Source organism: Phoenix dactylifera, chromosome 15, assembly GCF_009389715.1.
Source record: "Phoenix dactylifera cultivar Barhee BC4 chromosome 15, palm_55x_up_171113_PBpolish2nd_filt_p, whole genome shotgun sequence".
Classification (NCBI taxonomy): domain Eukaryota; kingdom Viridiplantae; phylum Streptophyta; class Magnoliopsida; order Arecales; family Arecaceae; genus Phoenix; species Phoenix dactylifera.
Genome location: NC_052406.1, coordinates 4923884 through 4936011, shown reverse-complemented (window position 1 = coordinate 4936011; position 12128 = coordinate 4923884). Strand labels below are relative to the sequence as shown.

Genomic DNA, 12128 nt, shown 5'->3' with positions numbered 1-12128 from the left:
AAAGGCGTACATCAGTTGCGTAGCCTTTAATTTCTCCAGCGCCCATTGTTTTACGCGAAGGTGTTATTTTCTGGTAGAATTTGGATTTCACTTCTCACTAATATATGCTAAATAAATAAACAACAAAAAAAAAAGGGGTCGGTTAAGGATACTCGTGCCGCACACGACTCACTATGGAAAAATCTTTTTTAAAGATTCACTGAAAATGAGATGCCAATTTAAAGCCCCATCACCTCTCCAATTCATCCTCTATATAAACGGATCGACTAATGCTTTCTCCAACCCAAGTACCCGAAGGATCCTTTCGAATTCCCATTCCCCACCCCCTCCTCCTCCCGCAGACCCAACTCCCAGCAGCTAAGAGAGAAAAAGAGGAGTCTCTCTCCTTCTTAATTGGATTTTCTTCCTACAGGGATGGATACGGGTTATAGCCTTATGTGCACCTTCCTTCTCCTGGCCCTTCTCTCCTACCTCCTGATGAGAAAGCACGGGAGAAAACCCCAAGGGAAAGCGAAACTCCCACCGGGTTCAATGGGATGGCCTTACATAGGAGAGACCCTTCATCTCTACTCGCAAGACCCTAACGTCTTCTTTGCCGCAAAACAGAAAAGGTTCCGTTGCTTTCCCTTGCGACCACCTCCGTGTGTTCTCTTTTTTGTTACAGTCTTCCTTCGTTGCATGGGGCTGAATGAGGTTGTGTTATTAGGTACGGGGAGGTCTTCAAGACTCATCTGCTTGGTTGCCCGTGCGTGATGCTGGCCAGCCCGGAGGCTGCCAGGTTCGTGCTGGTGACCCAAGCCCATCTCTTCAAACCCACGTACCCTCGCAGCAAGGAGCGTATGATCGGCCCGTGGGCCTTGTTCTTCCACGAGGGCGACTACCACATGCGTCTGCGGAGGCTGGTGCGGAGCTCCCTGGTGCCGGACGCCCTCCGCGGCCTCGTCCCGGACATCGACGCCATCGTGATCTCCATGCTCGACTCATGGGACGGCCATGTCGTTAGAACGTTCGAGGCGATGAAGAAGGTCGGTAGATTTTGCCTCCCATCATATTTAGTTTCGCCATAATTGGCTGCTGTTTCTTCTCCCACCATGATCGTTTCTTTTTCTTCTACTGTGACCATGTAGTTCTCCTTTGATGTGGGTATCCTCGTAATCTTTGGTGGCCGACTGGAAGAACGCTACAAACAGGAGTTAAGGAGAAACTACTTCATCGTCGACAAGGGCTACAATTCATTCCCCACTAACATTCCAGGAACTCTATTCCACAAAGCAATTCAGGTAAGAGAGAGAGGCCTCCATCTCATGGATGTTTCCTTCTCGGTATCTCTAAAATGACCAGATTGTTCACTTTTCTATGAATTTTTTTTCTCCAAATAGGCGAGGAGACGGCTACGTAAGATGCTGAGTGAGATCATGAATGAGAGGAGGAAGAAGGCAGGGGTGGAGAAGGATCTCTTAGGCTGTCTTATGGACTCATCGGAGCACTTGAGTGATGATCAGATCTCTGACAACATCATCGGTGTACTCTTCGCGGCGCAGGACACCACAGCCAGTGTCCTCACATGGATCCTGAAGTACCTCCATGACAACCCGGAGCTTCTTGAAGCCTTGAAGGTAGGAGACATTTCGGGGCCTCGGGCCCTTGGCTCTCTAAGCCAGTTGGCGATTAGCTGATCGATGATGCCGACTCTAATTGGATCTTAATATCCTTTTCATGCAGGAGGAGCAGATGGGTATACACGAGACCAATGGCTATGGAAGCCAACCCTTGACATGGACCCAGACAAGAACCATGGTCCTCACGCATAGGGTGAGTAAATCTCTCTCCACAAAAATGGAAATGGTATAACCCTCTCTTTGGTGAGTATGAGCTTGCTGTACAAGCCATGGAAAGTGATGGTACTTTCTCTGATGCAGGTTATATTGGAGAGTTTAAGGATGGCAAGTATCATTTCTTTCACGTTTAGGGAGGCCGTGGCCGATGTGGAGTACAAAGGTAAGCATGTGTGACAGCCAAAGTACATCAGACAACTAAAAAATAGAGGAAGAAGATCTCTAATTTAGCACATGCATTGTATTTGTTTGATTTCATCTCTTTGACCCTAATTTGTTCGAGGAAATGCTCATGGAATGCAGGGTATCTTATTCCCAAGGGATGGAAGGTGATGCCTTTGTTCAGGAACATACATCATAACCCTGAATTTTTCCAAGATCCACAAAAGTTCGACCCTTCTAGATTCAAGGTATGGGGGCTAGCAGAAGGTTGGATTCTGTTGAAACGGCATGACATCAATTCTTTTCTTTTAGAATCTATAGCTATATATATATAGTTTCCAATGACGCCCTTACGGCGGTCGTTGAGGCGACTTCCACCAATAAACTCCATAATGTCATTTCCAAATGTTAGAGCCTACAAACTATGAGCATTATGTATTTGATGTAACTAATATATATAATGGCATTATATAATAGCTAGAAAATGGTCTATTCACTGTTTTAAAATAGTATTTAGTGGTTATCATATCATTTTAAATGAATAGTAACGACATGTAAATATACATTAATTTCACGTAATAAATATTTCCAGAATTGTTACATAACAGTCATTGTATCATCATAGTCGCTAGTATTGCCGTGAACTAGTATTCTGAATTAACTATTAAAATTTTTAGCCTAATAACTTTGGCACGTGCCAGCAATGTCTCTTAAACAAGAGAGGCAAAGAGATTCATTTGGTCAGCCCAGAGACCATGCATGTGAGAGCGCTGTCTTTGTCTCAGACTTCATGGAGTGCGAAGGCTTTTCACCGGGCTAAGGGGCCCTACCACCTTTTCTTTTCTTCAACTCTGCGTAACGAGTGTGTAACTAATAAACGAAAAATTATAGAGCTAATATATCAAAACATACATTATATCGCAAGTGAAACCATAGTTTTGACGTTCATTTTTAACTCCACGCTTCAAAGTATCTGTGCTTCCACCATCCTAATGTCCTTGCTTTCGGTGAATGCAGACTCCACCCAGGCCCAGCACCTTTTTGCCATTTGGAAACGGCGTTCACGCGTGTCCTGGCAATGAACTAGCCAAGCTCGAAATGTTCATCTTGATCCATCGTCTGGTGACCAAATACAGGTGGGTCTGAGCTGAAGACTAGGAGCTAGCTAGATACGCATATATTCTAATTTGTCTGGAAGACCAAGGAAGCCTGATGTTTATGCTCTTGGCCTAATATATATCCTTGGAAGATTCCATGGGATAAATATACAATCTAGAGAAAGACAAATCTCTTAGGAAATCGAAGAAAGAAGGTGGATTCGTTGCTCATATAATCTGGTTCTCTGGTCTGAATTTCGTTTGCAGGTGGGAAGTGGTGGGATCCCAAAGCGAGATTGAGTATGGCCCATTCCCGGTCCCCAAGCATGGACTACCAGTCAAGTTGTGGAGAGCTTCCATCACCAGCAGCAGCAGCAGCAGCGTCGGCGGCACCGTCGAGCAATGTCGGCCTGCGCCATAAAAACCTGGCTAGTCATGCACGCTTCCTGCCACTTGACCTAATCATATGAATCTCGACGCCGATCTCCAGCACCGAGTAGATGATGGAGACTTCAATTCCTGTTACTTTTTATTCGATGGAATATGGTTATCACCTAATGAATTTAATAGTTCAACCATGCGGATCTCCATCGCTATCGCTTACTCTCACATGTCATTTGGCACCCCTCCAACTTGTAATTTCGTGTTGCTCATATATATCCATCTGGATAACAACATAACATGATAATATGGCGTTATCCTTGATGCCATGGCCCTACATAGGATTAGACGCCTGCGTGCGGCTGTTGGAGGGCCAAGCGTCAGGCTGCCATTGCTTGCAAGAAGGGTGGGAGGAGCTTAGTGTGCGTGCCTTGAGGGAAAGGACATTTAACTCAAGAATTGTGTGGATGGATTGGGGGGGGGGAGGGAACTTGGGACGTGGCCGGTGGCCGGCCCCTCCCCTCATTGGATTATCTCAAGGACCAACTGGGTGCCCCAGTGATCGGGGGTAACCAACAGCAAAACGTACTGTGGAGTCATTTGGCTCGTCTCCAGACTCCGGGGCCTCATTTGAGAATCCTCTGGAGAGGAGAGGTAATGGACATGTCATGCCAGCCTTGTAGTTTGATGAGAGGTTGATGGCAACAATGGTAGGAATGAATGATGAGACTTAGTACAACTATGGCAGCATTGATCGATGTATAAGCCTCTCTTTCCCTGCTTCTGTAAAGATGCTGTTAACTTTCTTTCCTCCTTTCTCTATAAATGCTGGCTTGCCTTTAGATGGCCTCCCTTTTTATCAAAAAGAGAGAGAGAAAAAAGAAGAAAAAATGACAACATAGATGTAGTAGGGGGCCAACCAAGCTATTATTCAAGGACACGAAATCAAGTACCCCCATCATAGAAATATGCATGGCTGTCAAATGCTCAGTGGAATTGGAGAATGAGGCTGGGCATGTGGGGGCACTGCTCCTTGCAGTCAGCTGCAGCAAGGGCAAACCATGATCCACCTTTTTGGATTGCTCTGGGAATTTGTCCAACGCTGATTGGTTATATTGTAGTTGGTACAAGAGTTCTTTCATAGGGCTCTTTTCTTGTCTCCGGCTAATATTTGATCATTACTTCAATTTGTCTATTTCGATACCCTAATGATGTCGAAGTGCTAGTCTGCTATCAGCTTAAAAGTGTGTGAAATGACTGAGAGCTAGAGATCTCAAAGTAATATTTTTAGACAGCATTATGCCCAGAGACGACCGACTTATGGATCTTTAAGCTAATTAAATAGGATAATCTGACTTGCCAAATGTTTCAAAATTTGAGAACTCGGTATTGTTTATTGCACGTAAATATGGCTTAAAAGTAGTACAAAAAGTCGAGGTGAATACTTTGTCGTGCATCGATCTATGGCTTAAAAGAAGTTCATTGGCTTATAATTTTTCCTGTGAATTAAGGTGACCCAGTTTAAATGTGTGTAGGGTTGATGACTGCAAAGGCTGAGGCAACCCATGAAGGATAAGTAAAAGACTCTGATTTCATTCTTATGTTGATGTGCTGAAAAGTGTTTGCACCCCATGGGATGGTGTAGACACAATAACATACACACTGCTAACATGATAGATATCACTTGCAATGATTTGAGATTTCTTACATTGGATAGTTGCAGAATGGATAAATTTAGAGAGCAATAAATAATATTTTGATTTCATTTAACTGGGGGTTGAAAGCTGACCCATATGCAATTCAGTTATAGCCTTCATGACTCTCCACCTTGTAGCTTTGCCTTATGACTGCTTTGCAGCAGCTGTTGCTCGCATTTTTCAATTAGGTGTATCAGCACTGTCTCAGTACTACAAAAAGGTTGGCCCTCAAATTGATTATACAGTGATGAATTTCTTTGTATTGCCGAGATATATATGCAAACTTTTGTCCTTAAATCATCTCATTGGAATCTATTGTATCATTGTAAAATGCAAAAATCATGACTACTAGGCTGCTGATAAGAATAGCCAGAAACTCCCAGTGGCTTGTTTGGTTTAATCCAATAGAGTTGGGATGAATTTTCTGCTGGTTTCATGGATTGGACTAGATTTTTTTAGCCTGGTTCTATTAACTAAACATCTCCCAGAACAAATCCCATAAGAAGAAAGAAAAATACCTCCATGTATTCTTTTTTTTTTTGGTTTTCGAGCAGCCCAATAGGCCCATAGGCTAAGATTTAGGTCGGCATTCGTGTAGGCCTTTAAAAGATGTAAGCTGAGTAGGGCAACAAATTTCCTGCAGAATTTTCAGTCCAACCATATAAGAATATCCAAAAGGTTTTAAATATAGTACGGATCCTGTTTCCCAAAAGGTGTCGTTGAAGTCATCCTCCAAAAACCTGCCTTGGCTCCACCGTTTAAGTTTTCAAAATACAATTGGCAGCAGGAAAATCTTGTAGATGTCTCCACAGACATGTTATGGTATTTAGTATCACCTGTCAACATCCTAACTTTGTTGCTCTAAAAGCTTACTGCTCTCATTATTCCACATGCTTACGCCAATGTGGGCCACCGTTTCACTGCTCCAAACTCTATCAGAAGTCTAATGCAGATTGATGCACTGGTAAGTTTCAAATCTCACAAAACTGTCTACGTGCATTGGTATCATGTCCTTTCCACCTTCTTAAACTTCACTTTCCATCAATCTGGAAACCTTCAGATCTTTGAAACCTATAGTTTGGAGGATCTTCATTGATTTTATAGTGTCACAAAGACTCCAGGGAGTTCCGGATAAATCATGTATTTTGTCAACAATTAGTGGTTATACCAGCCATTTGAGGACCTTAGAGAGACACGATTTCTGGAATGATCTATGATAGAGGTATAGTTGAATTCTTCTCCTAGTCGTCGATTCATATCTTTCAAAACAACGACACCTCATTAATTCCCTGAAGCAAAAGTCATTACTGTCACTTCAGAATCCATTTCTCAAAGTTTGTATATGGTTTTGGATATTATTTCTTTGCTTCTCGCTCCACCTGTTAGCCATGGCACTGTAGTTAAGATTCCAGAGGATTCTTGTTCAGTTGTTCTATTGCTCCTTCGGCTGTCATTCCTGTGCAAGGATCGCGACAGACAGCAAACAGTTAGCTTCTTTGCAATATTCTAATGGCGTAGGCCATCGGCTAGACAAAAGAAATCATTGAAACGTTAAGAGTCTTCCATGGGCCGTTCAAGGGCACTCCTAGTTAATTAGCCCAGCTCCTTGGGCTTATAGGCCGGCCCGAAGAGGCCAGGCCAAGGGCTCCAACATGCGTTGCACGTAAGGGCGGGTTGGGAGGAACAGTCCGGTTGGGAGTCTTCTTCCTTCCCGATTGCGTCGGAACCCTAAAGTTCTAGGGTCATCCAAAGACCAGCAAAACCTTGGGATTCTATCTATATATGAGCGTTCATCTCTTCCTACGAACTCTACCACCAAAATCATGAGGAATCATCGCTGAATTCACAGCCTTTCATTGAGTTCTTTTCTTAATTCTCCACCGAAAAGGCTGCTGGACCGCCTCGTTGAACCGAGGTAACCAGTCCATACCCCTTCTACCTTGTTTTGTTGGTTCTATAGCCGCCATATCTTGATTTGGGCTAGTAAATCACTAGAATTTCAATTCGAAATAGGGTGTTCTGTTCTGGTCCCTTTTTCTTCCTTGTCGGAAACATGGTTATTTCAATTACTACTGTTATTGTAAACGAAAAGTATTGTTCAAGCACTGTCAAGATTTGCCGTATGAGCAATTCTCGCACATGGTTGGCCGAGGATGTGTTGCCAAAGGGTCATCTTGTTAGCCGGGAAGACATATAGTTTAAATTGAGATGAACTAGGATGAGATAGAGGCAATTCATGATTGACCAGCAATGGAGAACTATAAGTAAAGTGGGTATGTGAGGACCCATGCGAGTATATGTTTAATCATATATCAGTTATTCGCTGGGTAGATCTTGGGTACTTATATAGGATCAAGGAACCTAAATAATACCTTCTGGTTAGCTATTTTGAGTGAGGTCCCGAGTTGTTACAATTATAACAATAGTTATCTAACAAATGTTTTTTAATTTTATTATTATATAATTCAACATATCCTGTACCGAATTTTTACAATGCTATGACGACAATTTGTTTGAAAATCCTTTTATACCAAGTTAAAATCTCTATGGGTGAGACGACAAGATCCTGTGACAACTCCATGCTTATGGGTGAGACATGGGTGAGACGGGCACCACTAGAGTTTGTGTGCAGAATTAATTCCCCAAGAGATTTGACAGCATTTTATATGGACCCAGTCTGGTAATTAGCCGGGACCTATGAGGTGGGGGTGTGGGGGAACGAAAAATGGTAGTAAGATCGGGTCAGTTGGCTGGGTCTATTTATTGGAACACAATTGCAAAGAGCAGCATTTTGGTGATTACATGATTAACGGACATTCCACTCCGTTGGCCTTGGGTTGGGAGTGATCTATCTGTTGTAAAATAATAGATGGAGAGAAGGAAGAACTTATCAGTTGAGGCGTGATTTCACTGTCCTTAAGAATAGATCGCGCCCCTCGGAGAATGAATCTCGGTGTAGCAGGTAATGGCGGCCTATCCTCCAGGATACATCAACTGGATCACTCCAAGCGCACACACTCGCAGATGCAGTGATCTTGTCGAACAGCCCAGAAGCGCTCAGAAAAACAAAACAGAGGAGAGTACCCTCTCGAAAACACAGAAAATAGAGAGAGAGAGAGAGAGGCTCTCGGTAATCAGAGAGGATTAAGATTCTCTCGAGAATCAGAGAGAGGATTTTTATATGATATTATCTCTATCGGATCTGATAGGGTTTAAAAAGAAAGGAAGAGGCGTATTTAAAAGACACCCACACCCGCCGGGGGGGGGGGGTCCCCCCCTGCACGTGATGATCAAGCGCGACGCGCCCGGTTAAATGTTTCCGGATCGGATTCACCAATTTTGGCTTAGACCTCCATTGGGCTCATGCGCGCGTGGGCTACTTTCTTTCTTTGCTTCACCAAGTTAAAAGGTTGAATACTACATAAAGATCTTTTGAGTTTTATCCCTTTCCAATGTAGGACTACAGAAAGTACACTAGACAAAAAGACAAAAGACAAAGAAAGGCAGACTCGGAATTTTGAAATATTCCAACACCATCTACATTTGAGCAGGAAAGAGCGCCAAGAGACATCGAAGGTGCTGACTATGGTTAAGATTAGTAAAATACGAAGAGGAGGTAAATTGGTATATATAGTGGCAGTTGTCACTCAAAATCTAATCGATCAGGCGGACGTGTCGATCTGCTCGATTGAATTAGAAAGCATCATGCAATTGGCCTCCGACGATGTTTTAGAAAGCGTCGGACAATTGGCCTCCGACGACGTTTTAGAAAGCGTCGTTTGGAGGAATCGGCGTCCGACGATGCTTTCTAAAGTGTGGTTTTTATTTTAGTTTTTGACGATGCATTTTAGCGTTGTATAAGTCAGGCATAGCGTCGGCATCTTCCGAAGCTATTTAAAAGTGTTGGCAAATTTTGGTGCGTCAGCCAAATTGTCGACGCTTCTTTCTAGCGTCGGCAATTGGGTGTCGGGAATAATTTTTTTTCTGTAGTGGTTGAAAGTGTTATGGAAAATGTTTATGGTGCATGCCAGTAGCAAGGAGATAAATGTAGTTACAGGAGGTAAGCTTAGTGTCAAGCTTTTACCACTACAACAAATGTGAGTTTTGCCGACTGTATTTTTCCGACGCTAGGGAAAGCGTCGAGAAAGTTTGGCTCAGCGCCAACCTTTGCCGACGCTTTGCCCTTGTATCGGTAAATCTCCAGAAACGATGACGCTTTAAAGCGTCGTTAAAACATTCAGAAATGACGATGCGTAACAGCGTCGTTTGAAAACATAAAATCCTCCTAACCGCTCGGGACGTCTTCTAAGGTAAGCCTCCTCCTCCTCCTCCTCCACTTTGTTTTTTTTCTTGTTTTTAATGCTCGCCCGGCCCCCTCTCCTCATCCTCTCTCGGTCGACGCCCTAGCTGCACGCCAACATCTCACCTCCATCCCAAGCCCTAGCTTCTCCACCGCCGTCGACCATGCCGTCGTCTGAGGTAAGCCACCTCCTCCTCCTTTTCCTCCTTTTTGTTTTCTTCTTGTTTTTAATGCTCGCCCGGCTCCCTCTCCTCATCCTCTCTCGGTCTATGCCCTAGCTGCGCGCCGACATCTCACCTCCATCCCGAGCCTTAGCTTCTCCACTGTCGTCGACCTCGCCCTCCTCCTCCTCCTCTTTGTTTTCTAATTGTTTTTAACGCTTGCCCAGCCCTCTCTCCTTATCCTCTCTCTTAGTCGATGCCCTAGCTGCACGCCGACATCTCACCTCCATCCCGAGCCCTAGCTTCTCCACCATCGTCGACCTTGCCGTCGTCTGAGGTACGCCGCCTCCTCCTCCTTTTCCTTTTCTTTGTTTTCTTCTTGTTTTTAACGCTCCCCCGGCCCTCTCTCCTCATCCTTTCTCGGTAGGTGCCCTAGCTACGCGCTGACATCTCACCTCCATCCCGAGCCATAGCATCTCCACCGCCGTCGACCTCGCCGTCTTCTGAGGTAAGCCTCCTCCTCCTCCTTTTCCTCCTTGTTTTCTTCTTGTTTTTAACGCTCGCCCGGCCCCCTCTCCTCATCCTCTCTCGATCGATGCCCTAGCTGCGCGCCGACTTCTCACCTCCATCCCGAGCCCTAGCTTTTCCGCCGTCGTCGATCTCGCCATCGTCTGAGGTAAGCCTCCTCCTCCTCCTTCATTACCAGTTCTAGAGTGGCATGAAGTTTGATCTCATAGTTTATCCACATTTCCCGAGTCCTTCGAGATGTTTTTCCTTATTTTAGCATTTATTAATTGCATGATCCTCATGAACTGTTAACATGAAGATTAGTGTCTAACATATATAATACTACAACCATTCCTTCTGTATACAATTTTACAAGAATATACCTGTTTAAATATATTCATGTCATTCATATATTTCCTATTTGTTGTTTCTAAGGTCAACTCTGGACCATCATTAATCCGTTGCGTTTCTCATAATATCTAGTTTTTGCTGCACTCCGTATAATTAATTGCATTGGTAGATGCTAAAGTGGTGTGAATGAATGGGATGGGGGAGATAAGTAAAGATATTGATACAGATTTTTTTTTAATAATTTTTATATGTTACCCTTGATCGAGCATCAGCACATCCATTTGTGTTTTAACTTTAAAGTGAGATAAAATGAAAGGCATGGTGTAACCTACATAGCAGTCATTAGTCCATAAAATGTTCTCATTCAGATTTTTAGATAGGATGACTTATTCTTTCTTATTACAAAAAAAAAAACACCCTATGGAATTCATGAGGATTAGTGGCCTTCAGAATATACCTAATTTAAAAACCTCCTGAAGAACTGGCACAAGTGAACCTACCAAACTATCTAAAATAATTCGTCTTGTTTTTTTTTAATCTACAAAAGAATTGGAGACATGGTGGTGGTTAAAGCTAGACTGCAATAAAGAAGATTGGCATTGCCAATTAACCAAACAACAAACTCTTTTGACCACACGTCTATATTCCATCATGAGTTAATCTCCTTAGCCTCTCTTGAGGTCAGCACTGATGATGATCTCCTCCTCCTCTAGAATTTTTTTTAATAATTGTTTGAAAAGATTATTTATAATGGCCTATGAGATCATTGATGCCTCTATGTTCTCATGCTGGCATTTTTTTAGAATGATCTGTTCTCAGTGTTTGTAAAGGTTGATGATTCATGAGGCTTCAGGCTAAGAATTGGATTTAGTATAGCACCATTTCACTTTAATATGACTACTTTTAACAATGGATCAATATCCCTTTTTTGTACCATGAGTTCGTATGGGTGATTCATACCCTAATTTTGTTTATTATTTTTTTATATTAGTTGTAGTTCAATTAGCATTTTAATGGAATGGACAAAAGTTGAATAAATAAGTCGAGATCCAGTGCCGAATATTTGAATGGAGTTCAAAATTTTGTTTTATAATATGTGTTTTATAATATGAATTAGTATTTTTATTTTTTAAAAAAATACAATTTCCGATGCTTTTAAGCGTCGGTAAAAGACGTCCTGGCACAGCCCCAGCACGCCTATGCTGACGCTTCAAATGCTTGCATTAGCGTCGGCAAATGCGGGATCTTCCGACACTTTAAAGCATCGGGGAAAATCAGGAGGAAAGCCGTGAGAAATTTGTCCGTCGGGTTATCGCCAACGCTTTATAAGCATCGGCAAATCCTAGTTTTTGCCAATGCTTTCATCTTGCATCGGCAAAAAGTTTTGCCACGCCGGTATCGCCGATACTTTGGCGATGCTTTGCGTTGCGTCGGCGGAACTTTAGCCGACGTTTATAAGCATCGCTAAAGGTCGCAAAAAGTGTCGGTATGCTGGTTTTCCTGTAGTGTACACAGTGTAAGCTTAGTTATAGTGGGTGTGTGATCTGATGGTGGACTCACGAAAAGGACGGCAACCCTCTACAGTACTCTCATAGAAGATTTCTTTAAAAAATAAATTAGAGAGTAAAAAAACGAGA

At 43.1% G+C, this 12128-nt stretch overlaps 1 protein-coding gene across 1 annotated transcript; it reads left to right on the top strand.

The window, feature by feature from the left end:
* Positions 1-267: 267 nt before the first annotated feature.
* LOC103712508 (abscisic acid 8'-hydroxylase 3-like) lies at positions 268-3804 on the top strand. The gene is made up of 9 exons (XM_008799046.3): positions 268-611; positions 707-1025; positions 1128-1280; positions 1380-1616; positions 1723-1812; positions 1920-1998; positions 2139-2245; positions 3015-3133; positions 3362-3804. Exons 1-9 carry the CDS (start codon positions 415-417, stop codon positions 3513-3515), a joined length of 1455 nt encoding a protein of 484 aa, XP_008797268.3. The 5' UTR covers positions 268-414; the 3' UTR covers positions 3516-3804.
* The last annotated feature ends 8324 nt before the right edge of the window (positions 3805-12128 follow it).

Coding starts and splice junctions, on each gene's coding strand:
- LOC103712508 (XM_008799046.3), top strand. CDS start 415: ATGGATACGGGTTATAGCCTTATGTGCACCTTCCTTCTCCTGGCCCTT. Junction 1,026..1,127: donor CGTTCGAGGCGATGAAGAAG/GTCGGTAGATTT, acceptor GTGACCATGTAG/TTCTCCTTTGATGTGGGTAT. Junction 1,281..1,379: donor TATTCCACAAAGCAATTCAG/GTAAGAGAGAGA, acceptor TTCTCCAAATAG/GCGAGGAGACGGCTACGTAA.